Genomic DNA, 13,492 nt, shown 5'->3' with positions numbered 1-13,492 from the left:
TCACTGCTAGGAAGCCACCTTGGAAACTAACTTTAGTAAGGTAACAAATTTGACCAAAAAAATTCAGACATTCTAAAGTTGAAAATGTACTTTCTATATGGTTGGTGTAAAAGCCAATCTGTTCTTAGGAGTGCCATCCTGCACAAATATCTAAAACAGCATAATATACAAGGAATGTTTACCAATTGTAATTAAAAAAATAGCTTAGCCATCATTCACCTGTGTAACTGACATGTTAGCTTGTGATAGCAATTCAAAAACATACTGAAACTGTAAGAGAAAGAAAGATTGGAGCCCTTGGCTGTAACATTGTAGACACTGGTTTTGAGAAGACTGGGTACACATGGTTTAAAAATATTAAACACAGAATGCTTTGAAACATATTTATTATTATTGTTGGTTGGTTGGTTCTAAACAGCAATTTCAACACATTGGCCATATCTTGCCAAGGAAATGGGAACAAGGTGCCTTTCCCAACGACACAGGCAACAAACCCAGGCCAAGGCAAGTACATGACCTACAACCCTTGGATTACATGTCTCACACTCTACCAAAAGAGCTACAATGGCTTTCCACTGATGTGAAAAGAAACAGATTTCCATGACGCACTTCAGATAGGGTATATAGTTTGGAAAAATATGTAAATTGTGATAAGAATGCACAATTAGTATTTGAAATATTTAGTACTTACAGTAAAGACATTTAAAAAAAATTAATTAGGGAAATGTCCATGATAAGTTACAATGACAATATGGGAGATGTCTGTGGCAAGTTATATTGATAATTAGGGAAATGTTCATGATACATTATTGTTGTTGTTGTTGTTGTAGGGTTTAACGCCATTTTTCAGCACACGATAGGCTATACATGGCGGCTAGTATTAATGGTGGAGGAAGAACCCAAGAAAACCCCCGGAAAGAACCACCGACCCACGAGAATCTAGTGTCAAGTTTTCTCACATACCCACATTTGCTGAATCCGAGACACGAACCCACGCAGTCAGAGGTGAGATAGCAGTGATCCGTAAGAGAGTGCTTTAGACCACTCTGCCACTCGGGGCCCCCATGATAAATTATAATGACAATTATAAACTAATTGCTTTGAACAGCTGGAAATATAAAAATCTTAAAGAAAGAGAACAATAACTGTACATAAAAGGAACATTCAAACTGGAGAACTTGTAGAAATGAAAATTTTCATGTAATGTTTCAAAAATTACCAATAAATATACACTATATACCAATTTGATTTAAACATGTTGATATTAAAGCACTTGATTAGAAAATGACTGAATCAGAAACATTCCTTGCACAAACTATCTTTAAAAAAACAACTGTTTCATTCAGTGCAAAATATTTAAATTCTCTCATTTTTCAAGGAAGTTTCTCATTTCTAATTTTTATAATTATTCACGACAAAAATGAAAAATGTACAATATTTGTTTCCTTCTTTTCACACTCACTATGTACACAGAAGTATGATGACCAATGTTTATGAGTACAGTGTCACAATGATACTGTATTTCCATAAAAGCACATTTCCTATCTGAAAATATGGCATCCATCAGTGTACTGAATAGTTTGTGATTTAGTTCTTAGTCCCCTCATTCGTGATATTATCTTCTCTTCAAAAATCATAACAAGGTAAATAGGTTAATCAAAATATAAGTCAATGCATCAAGAGTATCCAGTAAAATAACACCAAAAATAATTTGTGTCAGAAAAGGATTTTAAAAATGAAACTGTCTTGGCAAAACAATCAAATAAATAAATAAATAAATAACTCTGAAAATATTGGAAGGAATTTGATAAAGCTTGCAACACTTAATGTTTACAGAATTGGGGATGTCAAAATTAACCCCTAATTTCAACACATTTTGGTAGAATTTAGTGCAAATTTCACGCACATATCTTAGGAATTTTACACAAGTAGAAAGCGAGTTAATGTGTAAACCAACACAACCCCTGGGTCATGGCTCTGTTTATAAGTGTGTACAAATTCCTTTAATGTCTATAATATATTTTATCAATTTGGAGTGTTAATGTTGTTTATGTTTTACATTTTTAAATTACATATTAACGATTTTAATCTCTATACAGATCAAAATGGGAAAGTCACCAGAAAATGGTGGTGAACTCAATCACACACTAAATTAAGCTAGGCAAAAAAGAAATATGTCAAAATCATTTAGATATATTTATGAAATTTTGCACAGTGTTTTGGCCAAAGTTGATGAAATGAGTGCTGTGATGGTGTGTCACATAAAAGTGATGTCATTTGGTAAACAAGATACAGTAACATATAAATATATGTATCTGCAACTTCAGGCATTTTTCCAAATACTGGCAAAGTTCCAAGAATGTTACACCGAATTTCAGGTAGAGAATGCCTCTTTCAAAAAAGTGCTTCCAATTCTCAAAGTCATGGCTATAAGATAGTGAATGTTTCCTAGAAAAATAAGCTCCACCAATCAAATCTAAGAACACCTCATTCATATCAATGTAAGAACACCTCATTCATGTCAGTGTAAGAACATATCAATGTAAAAACACCTCATTCATATCAATGTAAGAACATCTCATTCATGTCAGTGTAAGAACATATCAATGTAAGAACACCTCATTCATATGAATGTAAGAACATATCAATGTAAAACACCTCATTCATATCAATGTAAGAACATCTCATTCATGTCAGTGTAAGAACATATCAATGTAAGAACACCTCATTCATATGCACAGATATTTCTTATAATTAAACTTAAGATATTGAAATAAGCTTATAAACCATGTCTGATTACAAAATTTGTTTAAAGAATTAAGGCCTTTTGAATGTTCTTAAATGCAGCCAATCATGTGTAAGAATGCTTCATTAATAATTGCACTCATCCAAGATCTCAGTGATAAAAGTTTATGAACCCAGTCTGAACACCGCCTGTTCAAGAAGAGTCCATGGAAGATACTGACACTCTACTGGCTGAAAAGAATTTTTAGGAATACAAGATAAGACTACTTTTTTTCCCTTCAATTCTGAATTGTTGAAGCCATCTCTGATATTCCCCAGCAGTAACATGCTGGGTATCAAAATGGCAACATTTTAAATCAGGAGCAACTAGAAATCATAAGAATAATTAGTGATAATAAGATTTTCAAGCTGGATAGTCTGGCAGCAATATTGGAAGTCAGACTGGTGCCATTTTCACTTACAACCAAGGAGACATTATAACAAGTTTTGCATTTAAACCCATTACTAATATAACCATTCATTCAGATGAAGCAGTGATAAGATTTTCAAGATGGTCACTGTGGTGGCCATACTTTGATGTCTAAGCATCATCATTTTCATTCAGGACCAACCAGACATCTTAAGAAATGTTCTTGTGAAAACCCTGTGCCAATATTACTTTTTGCTCAGGAGGAGTAGTGACAATATTTTCAAGATAGCTGCTGCTGTGGCTGTACTGGATGTCAGATTGGCACTTAAGACTAACTTCGGTGAAAACCCTATGTTGATATGCCCATCCATTCTTTGGGAGTAGTAATAACAAGATTTTCATGATGGCTGCTGTGGTGGCCATATTGGAATATTGGATCAGCAACATTTCATTCAAGATCAACTAGATACCATAACAAATCATCTGGCGAAACTCCCATGTCGATGACTTTCTGTTCAAGCGAAGTAGCAATACAGAAATTTACAAGATGACCTCTGTGACAGCCATACTGGACATCAGATCAGCGCCATTTTCATTTAGCAACAACTGGACATCTTAAGAAATATTTCTGTCAAAATTTCATGTTGATATGACCATACATCCTGGAGTAGTAGCAAAAAAAAAACAAGATTTTTTAAGATGGCCTCTGTGGTAGCCACAATGTTTATCTAAGTGTGACCATTTTCATTTAGGACCATCTAGACCATGCATGCAAGCTTTAAGGCAATTATCCAAGTAGTCTAGGTGGAGTAGTGATAACAAACTTTTGCTAATGGATGGTGGACAAGAGACCATCCCATAAGTTGTCCTAGTCTATGAACTAGTTCAAGCTAAAGATGAAGAGTACAAAGTGCTAAGAAGATTAGCCAATCAGATACAAGAATTCTAGAATGACTATTGTTACCTGCTACAGCCATTTGCAGTCATTGAAACTAAGAATAGATTCCTTTCTGTAGCGTAATAGGTACTGACTCCTTAGCTTTTGGTCTTCTTCAAAGGAATGACTTCTGGACTCTAGAAGATTATAAAAAATCTTCTGAAAGTACAGAGCTAATATGATCCACACACCCTTGAAAACCACCATTCAATCTTGGTACATCCAAAAGACCAAACTTCTTTGAATAAGAAATGTGTGTGATTTGGATTTTTAATGTAGCTTTAAAACATTTTCAGTCATATCGCTATGATGTCTGCAGTGTGGCAGTTTATAGTGAAGCCTAGCACTGGGGCATCATGCCGCAGACCTGTAGCATGATGTCCCACCCAGTCACATTGTCCTGACACCAGGCCGACCTAACACTAACCTCTTAATGCTGAGCACCAAGTGAGGCAGCTGTTAGTACCATTTTTAGAATTCTTTGGTATGACTTAGCCGGGGTTTGAACCCACGACCCCCTGCATCTGAGGCAGATGCTCTAACCACTAGACCACCAGAGTGGTCTTTGAATAAGAAATGCTTAGTTATCTCTAAATGTGATAGTCATGGAAACTGCTAGAAGCCTGGAGACAAGATTTAAAAATCACTTATAAACCAACAGAAAATCCCTGAAAGCAGTTGATGAACATTGCAAATAACCAGGGTATACTATTTCTTGTGATAACATCAGAGTACTCAGTAGAGAAAATAAAACCCCCAGGAGGAAAATGAGAAACTATTGAGATCACAGAGGGGCAGCCAGTGTTGAACCGCGATCTTGGATTGGAACTTACACCACTGTATAGAAGGATTTTGTCACATGGTCAACATTTAGCTGATCATGTGATCCATTCCAGAAGTCATTCCTCTGATGATGACCTTATGTCAAGGTGAAAAGCTAAGAAGTCACAACCTATTATGCTATAGACATATACCTATTCTTAGTTTCATTAGATGCAATAATGTCTCATTAACATGCATACATATAACTCATAATCAAATGAATCAAAGATCTAAATCATATAAGTTTATGCAACAAGTAGATTAAAGACAATCAATGCATGGTCCTACCATTAAAAAAAATTGGATTTCTGTATGTACCAAGTAGATTAAAGACAATCAATTAAAGACAATCAATGCATGGTCCTACCATAAAAACAATAAGATTTCTCTATGGCTTTTATGAAAGTCATGCTGGAAATTTTATTTATTTGCCAAAAGCGTCAATTATGCCACCATTTCACTTTCTGAACCTCTCAGTAAAAATGGTTTATCTCGCCTGTGTTGAGAGTACTGAGTAAGATTTTCCAAGGATCACCTATTTCTGAAGATGTACCTTATTACATATGCTAAGGCAAACTAAAAAATTTATAATTCTGTCAATATTCATCCAGATCTGTGTTACCCCATGGAAATACTGATAAGCAAACAATCAAATCTCACTTTATTCTCCAGTAAGCCCTTTCATGCATGTTACAAAATACAATTCTGGTAATTTAGATCAGACCTAGATGGCAGAATAACACAGACCAACAGCTGAGTGTGGATATAATTTGCTAATTTTTATTATAACTAATGAAGTTGCTTAATTGCTCAATTCTCTACTGCATACAGATGCTGTTTAAACTTTTTAATCTGTAACAATATTATCTAGCACTATACAGTTTTAAAAAGAAAATAATTCATTTTTCTCCACTGATTTCACAACTTCCAAATCTTTAGCCATCCATTGAATTGTCACTGCAGTGTTTCTTCTAGGATATTTTTTTAAAAAACAGGACCAACTCCCCAATGAAATTTTAAAGAACAAAAAACATAAGTGGTCCAAACAGTTACATGACTAATGACCAAAACATGTCAAATAAAACTGACACCAACTTGCTTACATAGAGAAGTCATGATACCGATCTTGTACAATTCTAGTTCTATACTTTATGCATCCAATTATGAATGCATTATTCTTCCCTTTACTGACATGTACATCACACATTATTCCTTGGTTGTTGTTCAATATGAATGTACATTTCTTGTATCAATTTTCTCAAAACATATGACCATATTTCTTTTTTTTTTCAATGCCAGCTAAAGAATCATAATCTTTTTCAGAATAACTGCCCTCCTGGAAAAGGAGATGGAATCACTTTACATTCTGGAAATTGTTCTTTGTACAGTGGTCCCCCTTCTTTAATGCCACCTCTTCTGCAGCAGGAATGTGACCATATAAGAGAGGTGACTTTTCTGGAAGCAGATCACAGAGATTGTGAGTAATAATAATAACATAAAGAAAAGTGTAACTAATATTAAATATTGCATATTTCTTTTAAAAATCACATGCATGCTATAGGATAAATATTATATCAATGTTATTTTAAATAATTATGAATAATCATCAATCACAGAAGAAAACCATTACAAAATCTTGTCAATAAAATCAGGGTACAAACATCTAGCTGTAACTATTGTTCTCTGTCCATTCCATTTTCACATTGCTGCAGACTAATTTCTAGTTCTTGTAAAAAAAATGCTCCACGTTTACAAATGAACTCGACACAAGATTGACTTGTAAAAAAAATGCTCCACGTTTACAAATGAACTCGACACAAGATTGACTAGTTTTAGTCATAATAGTAACAATAAATAATTAACAATGAACTATCTCAGTAATAATATATTATTCTCTGATGACACTCTCATGAAGAACAAACTATTCTAAATACAAAAATAAAATGGTAAAGCATGCTTAAATACATTATGTATAAAAGCACCAAGTGCACTGAAATGCATTAACAGAATAAATTGGAGAGCATATACTTCAATATTTACAATGAAAACTGCCATTCAAGATAATGGTCATTATGATTTTGTTTTGAATACATTTAGATTTGTTTCTGATCTCATTGTTTTCAGAAATTCATTCCATAGAATAGCACCAGAGAAAGGCAGTGATTTTGTTGAAATAATTGTTTCTGGAAATGGAGATATGCAATGATTATTTTTAACTGATCTCAATTAAGGTCCATGGTTTTCTCACTTAAAATGAAACATACCATGCAAATATCTTCAACATGAACTCCCAAAGTTTTCTGTGTCTACATGAACTCCCAAAAGTTTTGTGTCAACATGAACTCTGAATGTTTTCTGCATCAACATAAACTCCCAAAAGTTGTCAATATAACTCCCAAAAGTTTTCTGTCAACATGAACTCCCAAAGTTTTCTGTGTCTACATAAACTCCCATAGGTCTTGTGTCAACATGAACTCCCAAAGTTTTCTGTGTTAACATGAACTCCCAAAAGTTGTCAACATAACTCCCAAAGTTTTCCGTGTCAACATAAACTTCCAAAAGTTGCCAACATAACTCCCAAATGTTTTCTGTGTCTATGTAAACTCCCAAAACATTCTGTGTCAACATAAATTCCCAAAAGCTGTCAGCATGAACTCCCAAAAGTTTTCTATCTCAGCATTTTCTATTCAAGTACTGAAGATATACAGCTCAAGATTTGGAGTTTTTTTAATTCATAGTTTCTACCTAGTTCCAAGCAATATTGCCTTGGTTTTAGGAAAACAATAAACATGTTATTCAGTGAGTACCAGTATTCAACACAGCTAATACTTTTGCCACCTTGATCGTTATTGGTGGTAATAACAGACGATAATTGTCAAAGTGACAAAACCTGACAGCAAAGGAACAAAGAGTTTAATTACTTTACTGGCACATTGGAAAAAATGTCAAATGTGTTGAATTTAGAAACCAACAAATATGCAAAAGATATCCATTTGTAAACCAGATTATATGTCCACTTGCAAGGGTAAATTTGACATTTATTGCATTAATCTGATGGCCACATTAAAAGGATGGTCACCTAAGAGGAGTAGTTTTGAACACAAATTCATTGGTGCCAAGGGAGTCTGACTGTACAAGTGGGTGGCTGATCGAAATATGACCATTCAAAAAGAGGAACATTGTAATGTCCTCCAAAAATAAGAAAACTGAATTCTTTTATTTCAACATGTTTCAGCTTGCTGACTACAGATTAAGGGAAATGTACCAAACTTAAGCAATTTCTGGAAAACAAGGAATAACCCAATTTAAGTTTGGGCTTTATTGAGCAAGTGAATTATGTGTTTGACAAAGGTGTTTGGGTAGGTAAAACTAATTTTAATTACGTAACACTTGCCTGTTACTACTGCATAGCTGGCTCTTTTATGGGTGGAACATACCCCGACAGTATGATGAAAATTCATCCTCACATATGGTGATGTGGAAGGTTCTGGAACACCAGAAGTCCAATCCGCAGATACCATGTCAATATGCACTGTCCTTCATTATTTTCAGGACATAGCCTGAACTAGTGGGACATCAGTCCTGGTTGGGAGTAGGGAATCTGGCAATAGCTTCTGGCAAGCCCCCCCACCCCCCACAATATTCTAATATTATTAATACATATCCTGTTGCTAATGTGCTGTTGAATTTGTCAGTCCAGTAGGAGGCTGATGATCCCATTACTGGCAAAAGAAAAAAGACAATACTCACCCCCACTGTAGATGAGACTACTCCCAAAGGGTATATGAATGGGCCATATTTGTTAGCTATTACAATTGCACCCAAAGAAAACATTGCCTTTGCTTTGGTGAGCTAACATGCAAAGGTAAATTAAGATAGTATGAGATCACCAAAATGCAGCTTTCATTCATTCCTCCAGAAACAAATTAATTATATAGGCCCATGAGGTTGCAGTGGCTGAAACCTGATGGGCTTTAATTTTCATGAATAAAAGGTCCCTCTTGATAAGCTCTCTTAATAGTTAATGCAATCGACCTTGAAATCGTGGAAGCTGAAATATCAGCTAAACCTTCACAATGGTGGGACAGACATTTCCTAACCTTCCTTCTCCCAACAGAAGCTGCCAAATAAAATCATAAAGCCCTAAATGGATAATAAAAGCCTTTCTTGCTCACCCCCAGCACATATGTGACTGAGACTGGGGATCTCAATCGGAGTGGAGCAACTGATGGAAGCAAGTTTTTTCCTAAAAAGCTGGTTGGCAAAGGAGAGAAAAGCCCCCACTGAACCTTATACAGCTTTGCTCTATGGACAGGGCATGAAGCTGGCTCCTTCGTCTTGTGATACTAATGATAACATGAAAACAGTCTTGATGGTAAGTTTCTTGAAGAGACATCACTCAACGGTTTATGGGTTTTCTTGTCAAAATACTGGAGGACTGGGATACCTAGTGATCTTAAATGCTACTCCTATATCCCAGTAACCATTCTGGGAATGAAGGCTAGCCTGAATGGAAGAGCTCAAAATTGGAGGACCTCCAAGTCCAAGCAAAACTGGAGGTACTTTCTGTCAGGAGGAAAGATAGAGATGTGATGGTACGCATCCTGAAGATCAAAGGAGACTGCATATTCACCAAGTTGTATGGTGTTCCTGACTGAGGATGTTTAGGGAGAAAAGGTTGATAATGAGATGAAAATTCATCCCTTTCTTGGTTACAGGAAAATCTGGGAGTATAAGAGACTGGTAATCACTCCCTTAAACAAGAGGTACTCTGAGAAGGAAAACCCTGACAATTTTGAGGAAGAAGAGGAAGGAACTTCTTTGTTTCTTTATAAGTATGTCTATGTTCAGTAAGGTCCCAGACCTAATCTGACCATAGGCTGTAAAAGGGACAACCATCTCCCTTCACAGCCTATACAAGATACGCAAGGGTGTGTATGACTCAGGAGGATTTCCTGTGGCCATACCTACTCACATCCTGCTTAGCCATTGCTGAAGAAGTTTAAAATTTCAGCAAGGATAGGGTTATTTGCTAAATACCTACCTAAACCAGAAAATAGTTCTCAACAATAATAACTACACTGACACTCCCATAAGAACCTAATGTAAGGTTAAACAAGGTGTACCCAGAAAAACTGTGAATAACTCTTTAGTAAGTTCAATTTGAACAGAAAAAATGCTTGGTTCAGTGTAATTCCACACCATAAAAATAATGCACATAAACAAAAAGTTCAAACTGTGGCGTAAATCTTCGATTGGAAAAAGATCGAAGGACAGTACACATAAGCATGGTATTTTGGTGTTGGTCCAGGAATGTTCTGGTGCTCCACAATCTTCACCCTATGGAAGGATTAATTCTCCTCATATGGTCGGGGTATTTCCCATCCAAAAAAAACAAAACAGCTATGCAACAGCAACAGGCTATCAATTATTGATATTAAATAACTAATTAGTGATTTAAGGCTTCTCACCTCCTTGTAAATATACTGCCCAAGTAGACCCTTAGTCAAACCCAACAGTGGCAATGACAATCTATCTGCAGATGGATCAGTCCGAGAATAATTCAAACAGATTACAGCCCATTCATTAACCTAATCGGTATGCCAATATTTCAGAATTTTTATTTCCAAGAAACATATAGCATTTATCAATTCATTGCTATTATTTGTGTAAACACATAATTGTTGTTATCTGGGTTAAATGCCTATTTTCAGTATACGACAGATTAAACAAGGCAGCCAGAATAACAGGTGGATAAAGAAAACAGGTAAACCCTGGTAAGAACCACTGACCCACAGGAAGTTACTGACAGGCTTTCTCACATACCCACATTGCCTAAACGCAAGTTTTGAACCAATGTAGACAGGTGAGATGGCAGTGATCAGTAAAAGCACTTTAGACCACATAAAGCCCCAAACATAATTACACATAACTGTACTATATCAGAAGTTAGTATCAGCAAGTCTGCCATTTTCAACTTGATTCAAACAAGACTTGTTGCACATCAACGTCAAAATACTTTGTCAATTATTACGGAGAGCAACAATCCACAGTAGCTGATTTGAAAATGGTTCCAGAATTTGCCACAAGTCTTCTTCCAAACTGACAAATCATTCTTAATGATAAATCTATACTCAAATCATCTCTTGAATGTCCAGTGAATGATGGAAGTTATAGTAGATGCAGAAACCTCATCTATGTCCGACAGACTGGTCATGGTGTCAATGAATTTTAAACATACTGAGATGAGAACCAATCTATCACTTACAGCTGTGGGCAAACTTCAAGGTATCTGAATATGTTAAAATTGTTACTCTTTTTTTATATCAACATTCTTTTGCAATGATACCTGCCCAGACTAACTTGGGTTGGCTGCCTGGATGTGTCCTTGTGAAAGGTACTTAGCTCCAAATTCCTCTGCATGATTTAGTCAAAGTGCTTAAAGTGCCATCAAAAACCAACCAAGCAAACAAGCAACCAACACTATTTTTAAGTTCCAGAAGTTCACCCATTGATATGCTTACATTAAATTTCATGGGGCAATGACATTTTCTTAGTTGGTCTGCATATGACAGATCCTTAATACATCATCAATTCTATGTAGATTGAGACCAATTTTGATGAAAACTGTTACAGTTGCCTTTATAGTTGTTGGACTATTCAGCAGAGGGCAGAAATTGTTTCCTCTGGAGCTAAATCACTGGTCTTTAGCTAATACCATTATACTGTCATAAGGTAGGCTTTCAGAATACAGAAGCTGAAATATCATGTCTCTCCAAACTTTTGTGATGCTAATAGGATTCCACAAATTACTAACACATACTCACTTACAATTCAAGTCCAATCCAAATGCATACATGTTTTTTTTGTTCAACTGATTACTTCTAACAAACAGACCCATTATGATTAGTCAAACAAATGTATCAACTACATCAATTTCCTCTGATGAATTGCAATAGTAATGAAACCAGTGAGGGATCAGGGGTGACTAGATCCCTCCCAGCAGATGCACACATATTTGCCAGTGCATTATGAACATCAGATCTATGTCTATATAGGTTGCATTTAGACTTGAATTATAAGTAAGTATATAATGTACAAGGAATAAGAATCAGAAACAATCCAACTTCAGTGGCACAAGCACTTTATAAATAGGAAGTCCTTGAGTTAGCCTGGGCATACCAATTAAAGATATAACCCCCCACTCATCACTAATATTTATTAATTTCATATCCAAGCTGAGAGATTAGTTTGTTTTGATTCCCTGGCATTGCTCCGCCTCCTTTGTTCTAAACCCCTTGTCATCTCCTCTCTCCAAGAATCAAATATGATTTCCATCTTCTTTCGACTGTGAGGGTTGCCATTATTGACTGTGGGAATAATCGTCTCTGGTTTAAGAAACTGGACAAAGCGTTTCAGCTCCAGAAAACTGCTGTGCTCACTGTATGGAACTCCTGGATAAAAGAAAGAAAACACTAAAACTAATAATGTTCTTTGATAACATGAGAGGATCAGCTCCAACTTAAATATACAGTGTGACCTCGCTATAACACGGTAGTTGGGATCCATAAAATCTGACCGCGTTATATACCGAACCATGTTATATGCAACCAAGTCGGTTAGCTGAAGAAAATGTATCCACCCCCCCAAAAAAATGGGGGGGGGGTAATTAATGCGGGCGGTAAAATACGTGCTTTGTCAGCACAGTTGCTATCTTGAATTAATGCATATTAAATGAGAGATACACCTGTAATGAAAAGATAGAAGACATAATATAATAGTTTACTTTATTCAGAGAACCATGAATTGGTACATATACGTGAATACTGTTTATATATTAATGTCTAATGTATAGCATGAATAGAGTATCAACGCCGTGTACTCACCTGTGAACATCATCATATACATTGAATCCCCAATACAAGTGATTCCATCGAAAAATATGTACACACAGCTTTAAAATATTCATTAATTTTGTAACAGGTCATATTGGTCTGAATTCAGTGGAAAAACATAGCACAATCATGTAACAAATGACAAAGCACATTTACTTTGAAGTACGTTCGAAGTCGGTAAAAGTTAGTTTGCGTTTTAAGCCGCCTTTGGCATAAACTTTTTCCCTACAAAAAGTAAACTTTCACAGCACAGTCAAAGTGTTCCAGTCATGTTGGAAAATGCAATAATCCATCAGATTCCATCACTTTTATTTAAGTTTGGTACTGACTTCCTCTGAAGAAAACTTCTTTGCTGTTATTGAGAGACTGTAGTCGGCTTTCTTTGATGAAGGGTGCATGCGTTTTTGAAGTCGCCGCTAAAGAAAAGCTTTGGAGAACCAAATGAATGTCCATTTCTTATTGTGGCGGCAACATCAAATAACTGTACTGCATGATTGAGACTGGTATTTTTTCCATTTGCTGAGTACGTTTTCATAACAGTCGGTGCTTCAAAGGTAATGTTTCCTTTGAAATTTCATCAAACTGTTTTATCTGGATACATTTTTTAAAGGAACTGGCCGTCATTTAGACTATTCTAGTTACTGTCCCTTAATGCCTACTGAATAAACCAATAAGTAAAATGTT

At 35.6% G+C, this 13,492-nt stretch overlaps 1 protein-coding gene across 1 annotated transcript in view; it reads right to left on the bottom strand.

Annotated features, from left to right (window-relative positions):
- Positions 1 to 369: 369 nt before the first annotated feature.
- LOC149795209 (uncharacterized) overlaps positions 370 to 13,492 on the bottom strand; it is a 72,080-nt gene continuing 58,957 nt past the window's right edge. Inside the window, exon 10 of the mRNA XM_089964950.1 lies at positions 370 to 12,367. Coding sequence (XP_089821076.1) covers positions 12,141 to 12,367 — 227 coding nt within the window. The 3' untranslated portion in view covers positions 370 to 12,140. The remainder of the gene's footprint in view (positions 12,368 to 13,492) is intronic.

The sequence above is a fragment of the Sinohyriopsis cumingii genome, chromosome 7, assembly GCF_028554795.1.
Source record: "Sinohyriopsis cumingii isolate HCF-2022 chromosome 7, ASM2855479v2, whole genome shotgun sequence".
NCBI lineage: Eukaryota > Metazoa > Mollusca > Bivalvia > Unionida > Unionidae > Sinohyriopsis > Sinohyriopsis cumingii.
The sequence above is the reverse complement of the archived record's forward strand: the minus strand, read 5'-3'. Positions and strand labels throughout refer to the sequence as shown.